This window comes from Camelus dromedarius, chromosome 1 (genome assembly GCF_036321535.1).
Source record: "Camelus dromedarius isolate mCamDro1 chromosome 1, mCamDro1.pat, whole genome shotgun sequence".
NCBI classification, from domain to species: domain Eukaryota; kingdom Metazoa; phylum Chordata; class Mammalia; order Artiodactyla; family Camelidae; genus Camelus; species Camelus dromedarius.
Window position 1 is genome coordinate 64686106 of NC_087436.1, and position 23319 is coordinate 64709424.

The window sequence follows — 23319 nt, forward strand, 5'->3', positions numbered from 1 at the left end:
TATAACAGTGTCATTGGGGGTTCCCTCTACTTTAATCCTAGTTTGTTGTAGCATCAGAATTTAACAGTATTTTATAATCCCTTTGACATAACTATTTAAAAATATATTGATTTTTATATTTATACTTTTGTAATGTAGTATTTGAAAACTATCCCTAAACAATAAATTAGGGACCATGTTCAGAGAGTAGAAATAGTAACACACCTGAACGAATTAGTTTTTTTTTTTTTTAACATATACTTTAGCTTTGCATTGTTTTGTAATTTCTACAGCATCTTTCCAAATGATGCTGATTTTTGTATTTGTGTGTATTTGGCATAACAGTACTTTGTAACTTATTAGTATCCCAAGTCCCCAAGTTTGGCCTTTTGTCTTCACTGAAATACTAGGCAACCATATGTGATACAATTCCTTTATAAGTGCAGGAGAGCTAATTTCCCAGAACAAGTCATCTGTTGTAGAGAATACATTACTTTTTTTCTACTCCAGTTATGCTACATAACAGTACCTTTTACATTCCAGCTTAATGTAATCTTCCTTGGGATTGCTTTATATAAAATGTTTCACCACACTGCCATTCTGAAACCTGAATCGGGCTGTCTTGATAATATCAAGTAAGTGATTTTTCTTTTCCTTCTCTTTAGTCTGCCTTTTATACACTGAACTGTCCCTACTTCTAATTATAGTGAAATCTTATGACAAAATGGTAAAGATCAATGTGTTGTCTTTGCTGAATAAGATCATTTATTGACAACTAAAGTGACTTGATCTGCTTGAAAATAAATCTAATGAAGCTCTGTTTTCAAAGAAACTTTTTCCCCTTAAATTCTTATTTACAACATGATACTTTTTAAATTATTATTACATACACTTATTTATTTTGTCCTGGAAGCGCATACGGAGTTTCTATATGTGGGCAGACTATTATTTCCTAGAGCAATGACCACATTCCTACTCAACACTCCATCTCCCCTTTCAGAGCAATGTGAAGAGAGCAAGACTGGGGCACCTGCAAGTACCAAAGGGGGATTTTACACCACAAAAGGGGAACCCCCAAATTATTGATCTGGGCGTTTGTAGAGGAGCTGTTACACAGCTGCCCTCCCCTCCTCCTGAGAGAGAAAGAGACAGCTCCTTAATGTAAACCCTATGGTATAGAAACATATACCATATGTGGTTCCAGGTTTTACCCCTTTGAAATCTTAACATTTACCTCTTAGAAAGTAAGCCCTTCAAAAGTTTCTAATTGTCTATTCAGTCATCTTTTAACTTCCAAGGTTTGTCCTTTAACCCAAATCCCACTTCTCTATGGTCAAAAACCCAAGCCATGCAGAGATACGAAAATATATACATTTCTTTCCACACTAGTAATATTTCCTTTATACAAAAAGAAGCCAATTTATATTTTCTGAAAAGAAAAATTGTTCCTCAGTATAACCAAAAATTTGTCTTATTCCTTTAGAGGCTGTGACATTTGAGAAAAAATAATGTGGATATATTCTTTAGAGATAAATATATATTCTATATTAAGTAGCATTTGTATGTAATTTGCCTATGCTATGTGTTAATTTGGTTAAACGTTTTTAAATGAATTACTTTTAGAAGTCTCATGAGGTCTCCTGTGACTTTCATGTGCTACTGACATTCTCCTTGAACTACCTCAGCTAGCAGCTACCTCACCCATTTTTCATCTTCCTACATTCAATGCCTGATGCAGCCTTGCCCATAGTAGGCCCTCAATGAATGTTTACAGAGTAAAGTAGTGACAAAAGTGTATTGCATTAAACGGTTAATTTTTGGTAAAGAATCATCTGTCTACATTAATTGAAAAGGTAGCTAAGGAATTAGAAAAGATAATAATACAATGGCACAAACTAGGAATTCTCTACTGTGAGTAACAGTCTTTTGGAATTCTTAATATTACTTGGCTGAGATAACAGTCATTACATTGTTGAATTATGTGCAACCTGACTGTCCTACAGTGTAGTATTAGTTCCTTGGACTATTTGTTCCTAATGAAGTTGAATTTGGATAAATTAAATAGGCACATAAGGTATAAATTCTTTTATCTTACCATACTTTTACTCACTTTAGTATAAATTACCTCCTTGTACCTATTCCTATGTACTATAAAACAAAATGCAAATAAAATTTATCATCATTTTTCTTATGTTTTTAAAGTACAATCAGAAATAAGTGAATAATACTTTGATATTTATGTAACAGCTTTTACTAGATTAAAAATTTTAAAAAGGTCTTGTACATAGTACAGTCGCATATTTTAAAAGATAGAATTGTCTCCTCGTTATTCATATGTATTTCTTCAGGTAATATGAGTTAAACGGATGTGATATTCCTATTTAGAAAAACAAACACGCAGAAGTCAGTAATTACATTTAGTGATATTGATGGCACCAAGGTTTATAATACTAAGTGCCTCAAGCTTTATGTTACAAAGTAAAATAAAGCCTTAAATGAGACTATCTTGATTTGAATTCTGTCTAAACTGCTTTATCATTTACAGCCTTTGGAAAGTTTACTTAACCTTGCTGAGCCTCCCTGTCCTCTTTAAAATGGGTTTAATAATGAAACATACCCTACCATCAAAAGAGCAGGGGAATGCAAACAGCCTTTGATGATACCTTTTAAGGAAAAATCAGTGCGGTACAAGGACAGAAATTAGTTGTTAAAGAACATAGAGGGTGGTTTTAAGATGGAAGAAATGTGAATATGGATATGCTGATAGGTACGAAGCAGTAAAAGTATGGTGAGAAACAGAGGAAAGGGCATTATGTTATAGTCATGACCTGAAGATCCAGAATAGACGTAGAGCAATTCCAGTCCGTTAGACTTCATGAAGGACACTTTTCTACTGAGGTAACAGAGGCCAGGGAGGAAGATCCTTTTCCACTCAGAATGGATGAAATACATAACAGGTTTGAGGTGGATATTTGGTGGAACCAGGGTAGAGCAGTAAATTGAGGGATTTCTGCCTACTCGCCTCTACAGTGTAGGAAAGATGATCACCTGCAGGATATAGGGGCATGTGGAAGAGAGACTATAAGAAAGAAATCTCGAGAAAATATTCCTTACAACTTTCCAGAATCTGAAGGACACTTTATTTTCTTTAAATATGTTGACTGTTTAATAAGTGCTTGTGAAAAATTCACCAGGTCATAATTGATAAGGAAAGAAGACTTTAAGAAAGGTTTCAGCGAAACACAAAATCTAGCATCCTTTTTGTTTTTAACAAGAATAAAGATCTGTACAATATGTATTTTTAAGTGCTGTGGGTGATGTGAGAGTATTTATTTCAAAGGCATAAGCATCCCTTATTTGGAAAGTTTTTGTTTGTTTCTTTGTTTTTTAGTACAGGGGAGAAGGCATGAATATTAATAGTGTTTTCTTGGTTTTTGTTTTTTTGTATTTTTATAAAGTAGTGAATAAGATGGGCCACCTTGCTCTGTTTATTGAGAAAATAACCGCACCATATAAGACCTTTTGGAAGTCAGAGTCTTTCTAAAACATTGTATTCATTCATTTATCAAATATTTATTACTTTTATCATACATGTTCTTTCACCTATAAATACCTCCTTTATCTAAAATGTGTTTGCTTCTCCCCATATTCGCTGCCATCACTTCCTTTCAAGCCACAATGAACCTCTGCAGAGCTGCTACAGTTGTCTCCTGACTCTCTCCCCTATACTGGTTCTTGCTCCTGCCTTCATCAGCTAGAGTGGTGTGCTGAGAAGTTCAGATCTAATCATGCAACTCTCTTGGGTAAAACTGCAGTGGTTTCGTGTTACTCTTACACCGAAGTCCCAGCCCCCTAACGTGGCTACCAAGCCTTCCTGATCTAGCTGGCCCTTTTTCCTTTAAGCGTCTTTTTAGGCCATGTGCTCCTCTGGCCGTTCTAGACGGCTCTCTTGTGCATCAGGTCTTGCCTACAGTTTCTCTGCAGACTTTCTTTTCCCTAACACTATGGCTGGCTGACTTCAGTTTACTCTAATGAATTTAATTATTATTTTTTAAATAATTTAATTATATTTTAATCCCAAGTTTACTTCATAGTCATCATAATAAACATATTTTGATGTTAGTATAGAACATTCATCTGGTTGGCTCATTATTATATTAATGATATACTCTGGGAAAAATAATAGAGTAAATTACTGTACTTAACATGATTACAGAGGAAATGAGGCACTCTAAGTCTCAGATTCAACTAAAAAAGTAATTAAAATGTTTCTATTTGCTGTTTCCTCACATGTCCTTTGTCTTCTTTTCATCAAAATAGGTAACTATTTGGAGGAAAAGAAATAATTCCAGTTATTTGAATTTTCTGATTAAATTTCAGACAAGTTGAAATTGGAGTTTACAGTAATCATAGCAAAAATCTAACCTAATTCTAAAAATACATATATAAATACAAAAAACAATTATTGAATTGTTATGTGCACAAATTAACATATAGTATTGCTGAAGTATTATGACCTGTAAAACTAATTCTTGAGCAGCATTTAGAGCACTCTTGACATTTACTTTCAAAATAAAGATTGATCATTTCTGTAGTTGTCAACTACTTCTTCTATTATTGAAAAGATATTTAACATCATCACAAGTACTTTGAAGAATAAAAATAAATAACAGAAGCTTTTAGGTCTAAGAAAGAAAGTTGGTGCCCATATGGAGAGACAAGGAATCTACTAGGCTTCCTTTTCCATAGTGCTATAGGGGAACAGCAACTCGTGTTTTACACAGTTTTGATTTGAATTTCAGTTCTGTCCTGTAATGGTTATATGACCTTGCAAGTAACATCATGGCCTCCATCTCAGTATCCTTTCTGAATCGGGGATAATTGATTCTACTTTGTAGAGTTTTGCGATAATCAAATATAATCATGTGTAAAGCATATAACACATAGTTTAGTGCCCATTCAGAATGGTTGGATTATTTTTAACCACTCTTTGTGGAAATATCCTGCTGCCTTCGTTTTTTGTGTTTTCCTTAGTGAAATTTGCTCAACCTCTTAACAAAATCCTATTTGTTTTTGGCTTTGTTTACCGTATGGTGTCATAAAGAACTTGCTTGATATGATCCTTTTTATTTTTTAAGCCAAATTTACTCTATTATGAGAGAATTGGCTCCAGGAGTGAAATGTTCATTTGATTAATAAATACCAAGTTTTGCAGTTAGTTCTAAAGGAAAATAAAAGAAGTGTCTCAGTGAACTTGGACACTTGCCATCCATAAAGAATCTAAGAAGGCTTCTGAATAGCTTCAGGGATGAATAGAAAAATGTTTTGCCTTACCAGTATCCATAATAACTTATTCTGTTTCTTAAGAAGGTAACTTTGATTTGGACTGCATTTCTAGACACTGGTAGAAACAGTTAAGTCAGAATTTCATTTAGCTTGACTAATATTACATTAGTACTTCATGGAGTGAAGGGAGTAGGGTTCTAAAAACTTGAAGGCAGAAAAGCAGAATGATATAATCTTGAAAAATGCAATGACAGCATAAAAATATTTCAATGCCTTAATTTTTCTTCTTTATAATATATTAAGATGGAATAACATATGTGTACATATATATAGCCTACTTTTCAAAAATGTTACTATTTTTATACCATAGTCAGAGCAATATCTTAAAAAAGAGTTTGATCCTCTATGAGAAGAGTAAATCTAGTTCTGAATTATATTTAATAAAAATATTCACACACTTCGATGTTTTCTGGATGAGTTTTTTTGGAAAATATTTTTAGTACTTTCACATTCTTCGTAAAATATCAGTTAGTGATGTAAAAAGGCTGAAATATTGATTGGGCTTTTAAAAAAGAAGCTCAGTGTACTCTATATAGTTCATGCAGACTTTCTAAAAAAAACTCATTATTTCCATTCAATTGATTTTATTCACTTGTTTACCTTCTGTCACCAAAACTGCTAAATTCAAATGCAAGCTTCATAGATTTCTAATTATTTTACATTTTTATAGATGCTGTGTTTAAAAACTGTCACCTCTTGTAAAAAGATTCATAGGCCAGCACACTATACTGAAGATGTATTTTTTCTGAATCTTTTTTATCAAATATATTTTTCAACATCCACATACACTATAACCACTTTAGTTCTTGAAAAGGTCAGAACCAGTCATTGATTTATTTTATTCATTGTAACAAGATAAAATAATTTCTAAGAAAATTCTGAAAGGAGTGTCATTTGTCTGATACCTCATTTCCCACACTCTTCCTCCATTTCCTTGGTCTGTGGGTAACATCACTGGAAATGTACCAAAATATGGTCATTCATGATCCAGATGTGTCTGAAGAATTAGACGATCCAAACACTACTGTTTGAAGCCCTGGGTTTGTTATGACACCACTAGATTTACTTCAAACAAATTAAGACCTTCCTTAAGAACTAGTCAGTCCTTTGCTGATTAACTTAATTTCAAGATTTAAGAGCCTTTAGCAATCACTTCTTTGGAATATGAATTTAGTTCACAAAACGGTGCATTCTGCAAATGTTGTTGCCAATCTTATTGTATCATGCATTTTATACAGTAGCTTTAAGTTTTCTGAAATGTTAAAAGGGTTAGTCTCTTTTTTCATGCTTTTTCTTTAAAATGCCTTCAAATCCCCATGTGATCGTTCCAGGAACCAGGTGTTTTATGCATCACTGTATTTGGCGTACTTCATACTCTGAAAGCTGACATTTGAGGAAAAAAAAAGTTTGAAGGATGACTGTCACGGGCACATTGGAACTGTTAAGCATTGTACCTTGAGATCAAATAATTGTTTCACTTTTCTCTAAAATAATTAGGTTTATGTCAGATTTAGGAGAATCAATTGCAGCCTAAGGATGAGAAAACCTGAAAGACTACCTAAGGGAAAAATAATTCTTCTTAATGATGAAAACATAAAAATTAGCAGCTTCTGTGTTCTTTATATGTGTGGCTTGAACTCAAATTTCCTTTGTATCCTATATGAAATTGCAGTCAGACTTTGGGAAACTTGGTAATCAGAATTTTTTTATAAAACTAACATTTCTGAAGTAGCTGTACACACAACAGCAGAATTAATCTAAAATAACTAGGCATAACAAGGCTATAGTTCTTTCCCCAGAATAGTTAAGAGCAAATAGCCACTTGAACTTTCATAAGAGAGGAAGAAATATGAGAATAATTGTAACTAATATTTGTTTTCCATATTATACACATATATTATTTAATTTTTAATGTGCAAACTTTCATTTTATCTTTATCCTTTAATCATTCATGAATTTACTCAATAAATGAGAAGTGCTAAAATTTTGTATATGTTTTGAAGCTATTACAGAATTGCTCATTTAATTTAGGCTATAAGAGAAAGTACTGGAGTGTGATTCTAAGGTTTTTGGCTTGGGTACTGAGATATGGAACTGTAGAAAAAACACATTAGGGGTAGATCAGGAGATTATGTGTGTGGGGTCGGAGGTTCTTTTTTGACAGTATAACTTTGAAAGATTTACTAACCATCACAGTGTAGATGTTGAGTAGGCAGTGAGAGTAATGAAAGCTGGAGATTTAAATTTAGCATCATCAGTATATAGATTTTATTTTTGTATTTAGTGTTTCTCAGGTTTCATTTATTTTTTAATATATCTTTATTACTCTCTATAATGGTAAATGTTTTTTTATTTATGACAGTGACATATTTCCTTTTAAAGCATTAAGCAAAGTGAGATGATTTGAAAAAAATAATAATATAAAGTAGTATACATATATGGCAAAAAATTGAGATAGTAATTTTCTAACCAGACTGGTTTCTGTCACTGTATGTTTCTGGTAGGATAGCCCAGGCTATGAGTATCAAATGCTGACCAATATAGTGGCCTAAATCATAATGATATTGATGATATACAGAAGTAAAATCCAGAGGTAGGTGGTTCCACAGTTGGTTTAATAGCTCAACAATGTTAGTAGACACCTAAACTCTTTCCATCTTTCATCATCCACAGCTGTTGTCATTGACAGTGTCAATTTGTGGTCCAAAGATGGCTGCTTCAGCTCCCAGCATCATATCCTTTAGCAGTTGTGTTCCAAAAGGGAAAAGAAGAAAGAAAAGAGGGCTTTCCTTAGAGGTCTTCCCTCCCATGGTCAGGGTAGAAGATATTTCCCAGAAGCACCTTGCTTGCATCACATGTCTGATCACATGACTACCTCTAAATACAAGGTAGTCTACGAAAACAGTGATCTGGCAAAGGGGACTAGCTCAGATTGCTGTGGGCAGGAACAGGCCAGTTTCAACATTTGCAGAGCTCAGAGCTAGAGTACAAAATGATAAATAAAACATATCATAACCTACTGCACTGACAGATATACCTTGAAAACCACCTGGAAGGCCAGAATTGAATTTAGAAACCTTAAGCTCCTTGGAGTTACATGCAGGATATGGCCCTTGGCTCACTACCCATCTTCCTTCTTCTCCTACCCTCACTTCTGTCCCATACCATATGGGGCCTCACATACACTGTAGCCAGCACATCCTAGTTGTGTCTGTCCCTCCCACAAACAGCCACTCCTCAAATGTAGGAGTGTGGGTACTGAGGACAATCTTGGGAGAATGGGTCAGGGTAGATTTTATTTTAAATCCAAGAGACTGTGTAAAATAATAAAGAGATTGATGGTAGACACATAAAAGAAGAGAAACAGAGACTGAAACTCTAGGTCACTCTAACTTTTGAGATCTTGGAAATGCAGTCTACAAAATTGATTTAGAAAGAACAGTGAGTGAGATAGGAAGAAAGCTGGAGATCTTGGAAGCTAGGTGAATTAAGCATTTCAACTCAGTTGGGGACTTAGACTTGACGACAGGATTGAGCAACATGGAGGTTCTTATGCCTTTGACAAAAGCTATTTTGGCAAAGTGATTGATGAAGCCTTTTTAAAGTGGGTTGAGGGGAGAATAGGAAGAGCAGGGTTAAAAACCACATGTAGAGACAATTCTTCTCAGGTCTTTTTCTATAAATAAGAGCTAAGAAATACAAGATCTGGAGAGAGATGTCGGGTCAAGGGCATTTGTTTTGTTTTGTTTTCCTGAGTGGTAAGTATTTAAACATGAGATTACAGCTTCCTTTTAATCTGGTAAAAATGGACAATTAGTTGATACAGGCAAGAGAGGGGAAAGTTGTGTGGTTTCTACATTTGAGTAGGCAAGGGAGGATGGTATCTAGTGTACAAGTGAAAGTAAGAAGATTATGGGCAAAACAGTTCATCATTTATATGATGAAATTATGACTCAGTTCTGTTAGCTTATTGACCAGCAGATATTTTCCTTAAAAGTAATGTGATAAATTATCATGACTCACAAGCAATAACTGCTCACTGTGTTCAGAAACATTCATCTACCTGAAAAGAAAGTTATATAATCTTGAAAAATACAACATGATTACAAGATTGCTTTAATTCTCTATTTTCCCTTTTATATTATTACATATTAATATATATACTGGTTATAAATGTAATATTCTGCTTACAAAATTTATTTATATCTATGGTACATATATGTGTGTGTATGCATATTATATAATATGCATATGATATATGTAACATATAGTTTATATAAAATGCAAATGCCCAAATACTTTATTAATAAGTAAAAATTTTATATTTTGAACATACTTAGTAACTTTTATGGGTAATTTCATGAATTTAAGGAACAAAGTTAATAGGTTATACAGTTTGGAGAGGATTAATGATCAATCAAATTACTTAAGCAACAAAATTCCTTTTCCTTCAAGAAATAATAAGGTACACATATTTATACCTTAGACAGTCTTTTATTTAGCTATCTTCCTGAAAATAAAATACAAAGCTCTATGTTATAAAATTTTATCAAACATACTTTATCAGATAGCCAAGTGCTAATATATCTTTTTGAATATAAAATGAGCATTCTTATTTCTCAATGAGTGGGCTGATTATACATGCAGAAAAAAACTGCATGTAAATGCACTAACAAGTTAATAATGGTCACCTTTAGTAGCAACATTATGTGTAATTTAAAATGTTCTTTCTATGGACTTGTGTGGGTGTTTTTCTGACACCACTTCTGACACCTGTTACATACTGTTTTTCCACACAACAGCTGATTGTTCAACACCAACTTAGTGTCCAGTAATTCAATTCAACTCTGACACTGACTCCTAGAATTAAAGCAGATCCCACTGGTTACAGGCTTGGTCTCACAGTGTGCCCCCCACTTTAGATGTGAGCCACAAATAGAGTGCTCAGGCTACTGACACTTCTGCCTGGTGAACGACAGATATAATACTTCCCAAGACCAGCCCCCTCCCCCGGTTCAGTAATTCAAAGTGCTCTACTTACAACTGCAGCTTTATTAAAAAGGGAAAAACTTGGGAAAAACCAAATAGAAGCGATGCATAGAGTAGGGGTGGGGGGCCTGAGATTCCAAGGCCTTGTTGCCAAAAGATCAGCCTCCATCCCTGATGAGGTGAACTGAAACTCAGAGACAGAATTGTAGAGCTTAGAAGAAAAGAGGCAGCTTTATTGCTTTGCCGGGCAAAGGAGACTCATAGCAGGTTAGTGCCTTCAAAACTGTGAACCCGTCTTGGGGATGGGGCAAGGTGAATATATAGCCATAGCTTAAACAGTAAAGCATCAATAACAATCAACAGAATTATTTTCTTCTCATAAGACTTAGAGTGGCGTCATGGTGTCTCCAGATGACCAGTCCTATAAAGGCTAGTGGTTGTCGCTCTCTCCGATCTCTTTACCTTATAAGCACGCCTGGCGTGGTCTTTTTGGTAATTCAGGCTATTTTGTAAGCTTAGAGCCTTATGACCTTCTCCCTGGAAAACGACTCAGAAACCAAGCATGCTTATTACTTTCGATTACTGGAATAAAGTAGAAACAATAAGTTAGTATATTAGCTTTAGTTTTAACAATGGGCCTGGAGTTGTGAGTAGCAACCGGTCAGTCTGGTTAGCTGGCCAGTTTAAGAGCAAGCATAAGAATAAGCAATCTATTAGCCCAAGTGCAGCCATTTTATTAATACTCCTTCAGCTTCCCTGGGCTCCACCCTCCTACCACTTCAAAGTGTTCGCCAACCTAGAAGCTCCTTGTTAGGGGTTTCAGAGGAGGTTTCATTACAAAGGCATGATTGATTAAATAATTGGACACTGGTGACTAAACTCAGTCTCCAGCCCCTATCCCCTCCCTAGTCAGGGGAGCAGGTAGGTAGGTGGGAGTGAGGCTGAAAGTTCCAGCTGTCTAATCATGGTTTTGTTTCTCTCAGACCACTTTCTACCTTTGTACCTTGATGAAGCTAGTTAGCCCCCATTACCCTCCTCCATTCCCTCTAGGCACCACCTCCCCATCATCTCATTAGCATACAAAAGACACTGTTACCACTGCAAAGATTTTGAGAGTTTTAGGAGCCAGCCTTGCACCAGGAACCAGGACAAAAGTCAAATATTTATTTTTTTATTATGCCATAGCAATCTTGAATTTTCAAAGTTGGTATAATGAATATATAGTACTCTTACAAAAAATTTTTCCTCAAAATGGCTTGCCCTACATTATGTTCATAAACATATAGTGATAGAATAATCTAAAAATGTCATTTTTCCGAGTCATTCTATATTCCTAACCTCTGAAAAATTTCCAAAAACTCATGTCTAATTGCCTATTATTAATTAATATGCTACTGTGGATATAGGCACATAATGAAAACTCAGTCAAGTCCTATGACAATGAGAGCATTAAATTAATTTATTCATCTCCAAATTCTTTGCCAAATACAACTCATTCTATTGTTTTTGATTGTTTTTTTTTTTTACACCATTGAAAAAATTCATACAAGAATCTAGTTATGATTTGGGGATTAAAAAATGTTTAAACTTACTCTGTTTTTATCTTTTTTGTTCATTTTTAAAAATGCAATTGCTATTTATCTTCCTTAGGTTTTAAACATTTGAATAAAGTTTCAAAAACAGGTGCATATATTTAGCAATATCTTGTTAAATTCTGTCTTATAAAAGTAAATCTTATGTACTATGGGTTAAACTCACAAATACTGTCCAAAAGTGATTTCATCCACTTTTAATATATTTATTCAATGTAGTTTCAGCTTATAAATAATTATACAAGGAATGAATAGATTTTGAACTGTAGATTCCAAATGTAAATAAAGGTATTTGAATCACTTTTGAATTATTTCCAAGCAGATCATTTTTCTTTTCAACATATAAGCCAATTTTTAATCTCAGTGATTATTTAAGGTCATAGTTCTTTGAAGTATTAAGTGGAAAATATGATTACTTCCAAAAACTGTATGAAGTACACATGAAATTTCATGGATATCATAATCTTGTGGCTTTCAAGAGTTGTCTTGGTTGCTATAATCAGAACCAACTAGCAATATGTTTTTTCCTAATACAGTTCTGTCTAAAATGACACAAATTATTTTAAATTGAACATTTTACTTAGTATAATGATTATATGTTTATAAATTTGCCAGAAAATTGAACAGAACTTAAAGTTTTAAAAATTTGTTGTGAGAAACTTTCAATAAGTAATATTAAGCTGAAAGATGTATAGCCTACAAATTCTAATCAACTCAAGTTTGAGATGCTTCTTGGAAATATTTAAAATAAAATTTTGTTGGTAATATTAAGTTAAATATTATATTTTATTTTAATCAAATACTATAGGTAAAAATTTAGTCATAGATTCTGAAATAAATGACCTGCACCCTCTGTTTCTGCTCTTAAATCGACTATAATTGTTGCACTTGATCCAACATCAATCTGAGATTTCATGTGTTGTGTCTATTTGAAACTATGTGCAAAATAATAAGACAGATGGTTAGTATATTGGAGTTTTGCTATGTGGTAGGCACAGTTCTACATTCTCTACATGTATAAATTTAATCTTTGCAATAACCCTTTGAGATTTCTAAAAGGGTAATTAACTCGCCTTAAAGCCCAACAGCTAGTTAGTGCCAAAACTTGGATTCCAACAGGCAGTCTGGCTTCAGAGTCCATTTGTTTAATCACTACCATATATTCTTTGTCATATCACATTGCACACCTAAAAATAAATTATACATCATTTAAGAGTTTTTTTCTTAGTATATATTATTTTAAATTGAATACATGTTTAAAGAAGCTTTAAATTCAGATATGTATTGGAATACATGATAACTAAGAGCCCCATTTTTAAAATCCTGATTATTTTAATATTTTAAATCATAAACTGCAAAATCAGGTTAGAAAATGCAATTTTCAGGAGTCTTAATGTCACAGCAGTCTTGTTAGGATTAGAGTTAGATATTTCAGAGTTACTAGTATTTAAAATCTATTTTTGAATGAAACCACCCAAGAAGAACATTGTTTCAGTAAAAGTGACTCAGAAAGTATAGTCAGCAAGGTAAGTAAAAAATTATGTCATGAAAGCCAAGAATAGAAGGGAGTCGTCAACTATAGATAATTACTGAGTGGTCAAGTATGATAAGATGCAAGAAGTTAACAATGGATTTGGTAATGACAGGGGCATTGTGGAGTTATGACTAAAGTGGGCTGAAATAGAAAACTCTTGATAAATTTTTCAGTAAAGGATAACACACAAGATTCTTGGAGAACTTCTGGGATCTAGCAGAAGGTGGGTTTTTTTTTGTTTTTTTCTTTTAAAGTAAAAAATACCAAAGGGTGTTTGTTGATGGGCATGAGCCAATAAGGAGGAGATACCAGTAAACCAGGAGGGATAATCATTGCAGGAGCACAGTTCTTGAGAAGCGTCAGAATGAGTGGACATGTTGGCTTTATAAGAACAAAGACACTTCTTTCATTATAATAAGGAAGGCAGTATGTGTGGGTACTGTTGAAAGTATTTGATAGATTTGATGTTGGAAAGATGAGAATATTTCTGTCAGTAGTCTTGGTTGAGTTCTCCCAGAAGGGGACTCTGAGCCAAGGATTTAGCACAAACAATTTATTAAGGAGTGCTTTCCGAGGAAATCAGTAAGAAAGTGAGGGAAAGCAACATAGATAAGAAGAAGAAGCTATGAAAGTTGTCATTTTGGGTGAAATCTCAGACTGACCCTTGATCCCAAGGGGAACTCTGGAGTGTAAGTCAGACTTTGGAATTGTCCATCCTTAACGCATAGGAGCTGGCATTGTGTAGCTCCACACTGTTAGTAGTTGACTATGGGCTTGCTGTGGGTTGAGAGTAGAGTATCAACTCCTAAGCACTTCTGGCTATACGGTCATAGTAGCCCTGGTGCCCCAGAACAATCATATGTAGGTCACGGGCAAGCTTTTAGCAGCTAAGCACACAGCAGCTGGGGGATAAACTCAGGACCTGTGCAGGGGATTCTGACAGCTGGACAGTGCACCAGTGCATTTGCAACTGTCAGATTGCTTTTTTTTAAGGAAGTAAGAGGCAATATTCAGCTGAAGGGGTTGGGATAAGGAAGGAAGTTAGAGGCTGAAGGAAGATACGAAATATTCCTTTTGGGACCTGGGAAAGCGTGTGTGCTAGGGGAGTTCAGTTGGCTTCTTGATATTGTTAAGTGCCATTAGACATTTGTTGTCATGAATTTAGCATGTCTAAATGGGGTTATATATAGTGAAAAAATGGAGGGAAAAAAATGAGAGATCTAGAGATGCTAGTAGGTAACAAAAACAACAAGAAATAAATGGTGGTAGTCAATATTTGATGGCAAGAGCCTCAGAGGAGCTGGGAGTTTTGACATAGGTGAAATCGTGGTTTGGCAGTGTCACTTCCACTGCTGGAGTTGTGAGAGAACCAATGTTTGTGTTTGTGTGGTCTTCAGGGAAAGCACTGTCAGCAGGCAGCAATTTCACTTAAAGCATGAAGGTGACAGAATCACCCAAGGATGACGATTAGAATGTAAGGAAACTTGTTGACATTGGACTATGAGTGTCAAAGGACAGGATGGAATTTGCAGGAAGGAAGGGAAATGATGGAAAGTTGGTTTGGATTAAGAGATATACAAAGAAATTTTAGAATAAATGGAAGGAATAAGCTCGTAACTTTTTTTTTTTTTTTTTTTTTGGTCCAAATTCATCACTTACTATCTCCTTGCAGTCACTTACCATCTTGGGCAATAGAGTTCCTACACAGTAGCAACGGAAAATTCCCCTAAATATATGAGAATACTGCTTACAGTCTGCCTTAGGTACATACATTTTCTCCCCAAATTCTAGAAAATTCTAAGATACATAATCTTAAGAATCACAGGTCAGGCTATTTAACTATATTCTAATTCATAAAAGGAGACTAAAATGCTCTATGATTAAAGTTAGTTAAATAGATGATCACTGATTGGCAAATTAAACATTCACAAAGGTTATGGACTACACAAATGGGCTGAAAAACTTATCGACATGCTCTGGGTATATATCAGTTTCCCCTAATTCCAAGGGACTACCTCTCATTTAAAAAAAAAAATTATTTTGTATTTCAGCTTTTCTCATTCTGTTTCCCAGGACTGCCTTTTACAGGAGTGTTACTTTGTTGTATTAAATATATATATTTATATATATACAACCTTATATTAAAAGTGGTGAAAGCATATAGGTCATAGTTATTTAAAATAAAGGACTATGTAGTAAATCATTGGATTTGTAATTAAAATGTGCAGACAGTATAGTGGAATGTTAAGTGTCTTGAGCTGCTCAGTCCACACTTGAAAATTTCCTAATCTAATTTTCTCTTGGTGGAGTCCCAGTTGTTGGATTTTTCCACTACATACACTTATGTATTTTTAAAAGGTCTGTCATCAAAGTCCCTGGCACTTTTATAAATGTGCTATTTGAGTTTGTATTCTAGAATACTCTGGAATGTTGTCTATAGAAGGTAGTATTTTCAATCAGACATTTAAATGTGCTAACACAAAAACTCTCTCAGTCCCAGAACCAAGATTGATAGTCTAAGGTTATAATTTCATACTGTTTAATTATAAGGAAAATAAACCATGAGTATGAAAAGTAATAATTTATCAACAAAAGTGTTGACCTAATTGGATATTAATATCTTACATATATAGCAAGATGTAAGTCCAAAAAATGGCACGTATCTTTGCGATAGTCATTGTCATTGCAATTCTCTCACTTTTCTGCCTTCTTTGAATTGACCATATCTTGCTCAGTTAGCTGTAGAAGGGTTCCTAAAATTGCCAGATCTCTTATTCAATAACTTTCATTAGTGCAGTGTAACAAAGCAATAAATACACAACATCTCAGTTAATACCTACAGGAAGCCTATTAGTAAAATAATTACGCTCATTTGTTTTACTAGTTTTTTTTTTTTAATGTTTTAATTTTTTTCCTTTTTTTTTTTTTCACTAGCCTTCCTGTACATTTTCTGTTACTTGCTGATATAAAATTTGAATGCTTTGGCTATTTCATGTATCTTCTCCCAGTCTATCATGTCGCTGTTGATTTTGCCTTTCTTACAGAGAAATATGTATATTTAAACCATTAACTTTTTCCTCTGTGGTGTGTACTTTTGAGGTCTTTGGACTACATTTTGGGTTCCTTATGTAATGAGCCAAGCTTCCAACATCATTTGCCAAATAATTCGTACTTTTCCTCCATATTAGTGCTGCTACACTGTCCTGTATCAAATCTCTGTTTCTGTGCTCTCTCCTCTATCCCGTGGACATTCACTTTGTTCCTACAACATTACTACATTATTAACAAAACTTGCTTAATATCTGGTACCGTCCTCCCATTTTGATCGTCACTTTCAAAACTACTTTAGCTACTCATAGACTTTCATTTTCCTGCCAAGTAAATTTCAGAATCAGTTTTTGAAGTTCTTCTGATACATTCCTTACTATTCTGGAACAAATCTTAATTGATCATGAAGTTTATGCACTGTTAGATTTTGTTATTTAACAGCTTATTTAGGGATTTTATGTAGGTTCTTAAAATGTTCTCATTTATTTCTTTATTCTCTTAAATTGCCCTTACCTGGTAAGTTATAGTAAAACTTTACTTCTCTTTTGTTTAGATCTGACCTATATGAGAAAAAGATTATGTTACTTGAATGTTATCTAAAACTTATTTGTAGAACATTTGGGGGCTTGAAGCTTTTTTGGAGATGTAACAACAGATGGATAATTATTCATGTGTATGTATGCATATTTTATTAGTTACTGATTTCTACTTTAATGTCATCATCATCAGAGAATACATTCTGATTGATGTTCATTCTTAGCACCTTATTGAGGCTGCCATTGGCCTAAAATGTGATTGATTTAAGAATTGTTATTTTAGTATATGGAGCTTTTTATATATCTCCAAAATTGGATTTATTTACTATAGTGCTTATATTTTCTTTAATATTTCTTTTTTTCTCATTGACATAGTTTTAAGAAGATCATTTTTAGATTTCTAGAATTTAATTAGGGACAGTAACATCTTACAGGGCTTCTGTATTAAGAGCAGAAATGTGGTAGAGATCTTGGATCATTAGGCCTCCTCACTGTCCTGTTAAGTAGCTAGGGGCATAGACTATTCTTTTCTTGGTTCCACTCAAATATAAAAACATCCCAGTAAGATTATTTTATTCACTGTGGAGGTGAGTGAACTGAGGCTTATGAAGGTTAAATTATTTGACCAAAAGTAAATAAAACTTGTCTGCTTCCTATTATTTCAGTGCCTCCTATAGTTCCATTTATTGGAATCTTTAGTAAGTACAAACATGTCTTAAATGTTTGGTTGTGCTCTTTTTATGTTTTAGTTATTCTTACAAGCCATTTATAATAAGGTGTTTATTCACAGAAGGGGTATGATGAATGTTTCTGTTGCAAGTTGTTGAAACAAGAGGTGATGATACCATATGGTATGAGAAAGAATGTAACAGCAGTTCAATCTGTCAAAACACATTTGGCAAGAATATCAAAAAGTTATTAATTTCCTGACTTATTTTACTTAACTTAAAAGTCTGTGTGTTTTCTAAGTTGAAAAAAGAAACCCTGAAAGTATGTAATATATATTCTTTAAAGTACTTAATCTCCTTGCATTCCAATGACCAAATTTTATCGGCTCTCTTCAAAAAAAGTCAGTGAATTCTGACTCACGTTAGTCTAAAAAACGTTAGCTCTTCAATAGTGAGCTGGAAAACGTGATTTTAACTATAAGTATTAATAAATAAAAGATGTCTATTTGTTGCTAATATTTTTTGGATCCTGAGATATTTCTGACTAGAGTCACAGTTTTCATTGATTACAAGATAAAATTTATTTTAAAATAAATACAAGTTTCTCTTTAGATAGGTATTTTTCCATTTATTTTATCTTTCCTATTCAAGGTTTCAACTTTTCAAAAAATTGTAAGAAAAATATTAATGAACAGTTTTAGAACATATATCTCAATTAATTTTCACAAACATTTCACATGATTCTTTGTCTTTTATTCCTTCCTTTTTGGTCAAATGATTGCGTTTAGTGAAACGTTACAGTTACTTAATGGACTTTTCAACACTTAAGATGCAATATATTTATGAATTAAATTTGATTTTTATGTAACCCAGAGAACTCTCTATTTTAATGTTTGTAAGGAATCTGGATATACTTCATTTGAAATGAGACTGTAAATATTCATAGCATTTATTTACTAAGCCTAAAGAAATCTTAAAATGAAACATTGGATAAACTGAAGCTTTTTAAACTTAACTATTAAATAAAGATCATGCCATAAAGAGGCAGTGACTCCCTCTTCCTCTTTGGATTTCTACTTAATATAAGAATTTCCAAAACACTTAAAATGAAAACTGTGTGGTTTTCCGTACAGTTCCTTTTTTGAGGTCAGAAGGTCAAAATACAACAGTGATTGTAATAGCAAATATTTATATAGTACTTTGATATATTAAGATTTTGTGTATTTTAGTGTTTCTGTGTATTAATTAAAGGTGCCACACCCTTTTATTTAATATGCACAACAGCCCTATGAACAAAGTTCTATATTTATCCCCATTTTGCCGATGAGCAATGTGAGACCGAGAGAGGTTGAATAATTAGCCTAGGGTTGCAGACTTAATAAAAGCTCAGCTGGCATTCAGACTCAGGCAGGCTGGTTCACAAATCCATGCTTTCAGGCGCTGTGATATACTACTGTATGTACGTTAATATTAAGAAGTAATCATATAGTGATCTTTTTTGCTACCAACATAAGATTCCAAAATTTTATATCTTACTTGCTTGAAACCTAACAATTGATTTTCATCAATCTGATGGATATACTAAATTGTCATAAGTTTGTAGCTATGTACAATATAATTTATTATTCATTCTCATAATTTATACCCTTAATTTCTTTAATATATAAGTTAGTTCTCACCTATATTAAATTATAAAAATTTGCATAACACTGAGTTGTGGAGATAATATAATTAAAGTTTTATCAGTCATTGATTTAATATTTATTGATCCTGATTTATTATACTCAATTCTGCCTAATTTCAGATTATCCAACTCATCATCAGTATGAAATCTGTGATTAAAAATTTAATATTGGTGTATGCTCTCAAATCTGCAATATTATTATAAGGACTTTGAAGCATGGGAATGAAAATGTTCATGATCTATTCAAAGCCATTTATTTTATTTATTTAGTTCATTTCATTTTCCTCTTAATATTTTTATATGAACAAAGTGTAGAAATATAGCTTTAGTAGTAATACTTTAATAGCAGTAAAATTCACAGTTGAAATAGAATCATATTCTCTTTTGTTCATAATTTTAATATTTACATTATAGGACTTTCGTATTTTTGAAGAATTTTTAATATCTTTAATACTTAGTGATTTAAACACATGATCATGATGAAACGTTTTTCATATTTTACTCAAATGTTGAATTACACCCTAAATGGCTTTTCCTTTTACTCTTCCTACAGTGGTTGAAGAAAAGGTGAGAATTGAATATAGTAATATAATTCTAGGATAGTATAGTCCTAATATAAAATACATTTGAATGAAATATAAAGCTTTTAGGATTTCTATCGTAAGTGTTACTAATTGATTGAGCATTTTCGATAAATATGGTGAGGCATAAACATGAAATGTTTAAATTTTTCTATGATCACTACTCTTCTAGGTATGGTATCTTAAATATCCCTTAACCACTTGGTAGAAGATACCTTAATGCCATCTTAGACAGATCTTGCTACTTTGTCAGGCTATTCTGGTTATTAAATATCTGACCAATTTAAAACTTGAATAACATATCCCATTTAAAACATCCTTCCTCCATTGCCTGCTAAGATTTGTGGCTGAGGGAGTGGTATAGATAAGGGTGTTTCTTTTCTCCCTCTCTCCACTGTTTTATATGTTCTGTAAACACTGCAATACTAAAAAGCCTTGTCTTTACTCTTCCAGTTTTAAAGACTGAGGACCCCTGGATTGATAGTATGGCAAAGCAGTGTCTCATAGATTACTCCTAAGTGAAGTCTGTTAGCTTGGGTTGCTAGAATGTGGGTAACTAAATCCTCTTTGTCCTCAGTTTGGGAGCCTCATTATTGGGCAACAGGGACAGCCCAGTCAACATACAGAAACATTAGTATTTATTACCCTTTTTTCTTCAATGAAAAATGAATACTTTTATCTTGAGAAATTCACTCACATTACCTTTATCATTCCTGCAATAAACAGCATGATCACTCTCCTTCTCACTGTTAAGTATACAGTTCACTCACCAACACCAGTTAGCTAATTCTCCAACAATTAATTCCAAAGGATCCCAGAATATATTAATCTTGAAATCGGTGAGATCAACAATTCTGCCTAAGCCATTCATTTCCCTTTACCTGTTGTGATTTATTAATGCCCAGATCTTTTGACTTGATGATTAAATTTTCAGATATGGCTCCCATCACTCCAACTTTCTTCACATCAAACCTTATCCATCCTGCTTTTTTAAAAAATTCTCTACCATCTGGTAAATAGAAAGGGAGGTTTTAAGTTACTTAAAGAATTAATCCTCTTTGTATCTTGAATTTTAGGTAATATTTCCTTCAAAAACTGTGTCAAAAATAATATTTTATTTTAAACTCTTAAAGTCAGAGAAAGACTATTCTACAAGAACTTGATTCATTCATATTGTTTCTATCCATTTATCATCTATCTCTACTGATATACTATATTATGTCTTTCCATCATAGTATTAATTTATAAGTTAATATTTTGGTTAAGAAGTCTGCCCTCTTGAAGATGTCTTTTGAGCTAAGTGTCCATGGGGCTAGATTTTAACAGCCTTTTTGAGTGCTTTGGGATTGTTACAGAATACATAAACATGCATAATTATTATCAATCTAAGCAGAGGCCCCTAAAATTCCAATCTTGATTCTAATGATCATGTGTAAAGATAATTTTATGACACTAATATTTAAATCAAGTTTTCAATTTTAGATATGAGCATAAAATGGTAAAATAAAATGACAAAAGAAAAATATATTTGCTAAGGAAAGGAGTATCTTTTTTCTTATTTGTGTGTTAAAAATTGTCTTACAAGGTATTTTACTTCATTTTCAATGTCTCTTATAAATTGTAATATAGCCTGTAAGTTCATATTAACATCTGCCAAGAGTATCTTAAGACTTTATGTCCATGTTTTCATAAAACCTTAAAATAACTGCAGTAAAATTATTTTAGTCTTACAACTTGGAATAAGGTTTCGTTTCAGTGGACTTTCGTTGGTAAATCAGAATGAAAGTTATTCAACTTTAGAAATATATGTTTTATAAAATTAAAAAGATTAATCAATAGCATATAGCTTTGTCACTATACCTATTATCAGCAATTTAGTTTGGATTTGATGGAGAGACATTCTAAAACTAGATTCTCTAAGCCAATAGAATATCTGACAAAATGATGGAAGACACTGACATATTATAGGTAATCTTCAGTGATCTTTGAATTTTGAACCATTGTATATTATTCATGTCATTCTGGAAGTAAAATTAATGAATGGTTCTTTGTCATTAGCATGAATTTATATATTGAATAAGAACTAGGAATTCTTCAGTTAAAAGATACTAATTAAATGCTTTATTATTACACAGGCTAAGACACTATAAAAAATTAAAATATAGTGGCTTAAACTTATGTGGGAGTCTAGAAATAGGTGGTCTAAATCTTATACAGCAGCTCTCCATCAATAAACAGCTTTCATTTCCAGGTCTAAGGCTTCACTGTCACTTTCTCCTTAGCAAAAGGGAAGGGAAAAAAATGGTCATGGAAAGCCCAGTTCTGACCCTCTAAGTGGCAAGACCCAGAAATGTCATAATTCACTTCTGTTCACATTCCAGTGGACACTACTTAAACACATAGCCATGTCTAATTCTAGGTACACATAGCTGTAGCTAACTCTAAGTAAAGCTGGAATTACAGTCTTTATTAATGAGTAGAGCAAATGGCTGATGCCCACAATTGCCAGCAGAAACTGCTGAACTGCACCTTCACTTTTTTGGTATTTCACATTAAAGGCAAACATTTTACTCCAGCAATTATAGTGCCAGTTTTGTATTTTATTTTTTGAAACATTTGGATAGCTTAATACAATTTTATAGGGCATTTTTGCATGTATTCCTAAATGGTAAACTCTGTAACTTTCTTTACTTCACATGGAACAATATAAATTACAATAGAGTCATTCCAGTCATGAACTTGGCATCACAGATAGAATATACTGATGAAACAGCAATGCATATAGTGAAATAAATATCATGTTATTATGTTCTATAACTTTCCAATGTTAATATAAGGATGAGATTTTCTTTCTAGGTACAGTTTACAGATGTTGAATATGATCAGTTCTTTGAAATTCTTCTCTATCTTTTCACACATCCATGGCATTATTTAAATATCTCTTGGAATTTCATTTTCTGGCTTAAAACTCTTTGATTGTGCTAGTCCAACACAGTCCGATAGAACTTTCTGTGAAGACAGAAATGTTCTAGAACTGCACTGTTCAGTATGGCAACTACTGAAGCTTTTGAGTACTTATAATGTAACTAGTGTGACTAAGGAACTGAATTTTAAACTTTATTTCATTTTAATGAATTTAAATAAACCCCTGTTGCCAGTAGTCTCCATATTAGACAGGAGAGTCACTTCCTGCTCCATCTACAAACTTGTTTCTGCCACATCTATTTTACTGCATAATATTACTCCTGAAACATCCGCAAATGAATTTATTCAACAGTTATTTTCTGGTATTTTATTCTGTGGCTGATAAATTCTGTATTTTTAGGATGAAGATTGTCTAATAATAACTATGTAATACTTAC

General features: G+C 33.1%; 1 protein-coding gene across 14 annotated transcripts in view; it reads left to right on the forward strand.

The window, feature by feature from the left end:
- ADGRL3 (adhesion G protein-coupled receptor L3) overlaps window positions 1-23319 on the forward strand; it is an 826419-nt gene that overhangs the window by 660498 nt on the left and 142602 nt on the right. For all 14 annotated transcript variants that reach the window (XM_064484960.1, XM_064484967.1, XM_064484927.1 and 11 more), the window contains one exon: window positions 523-614. In XM_064484960.1, coding sequence (XP_064341030.1) covers window positions 523-614 — 92 coding nt within the window. The remainder of the gene's footprint in view (window positions 1-522; window positions 615-23319) is intronic.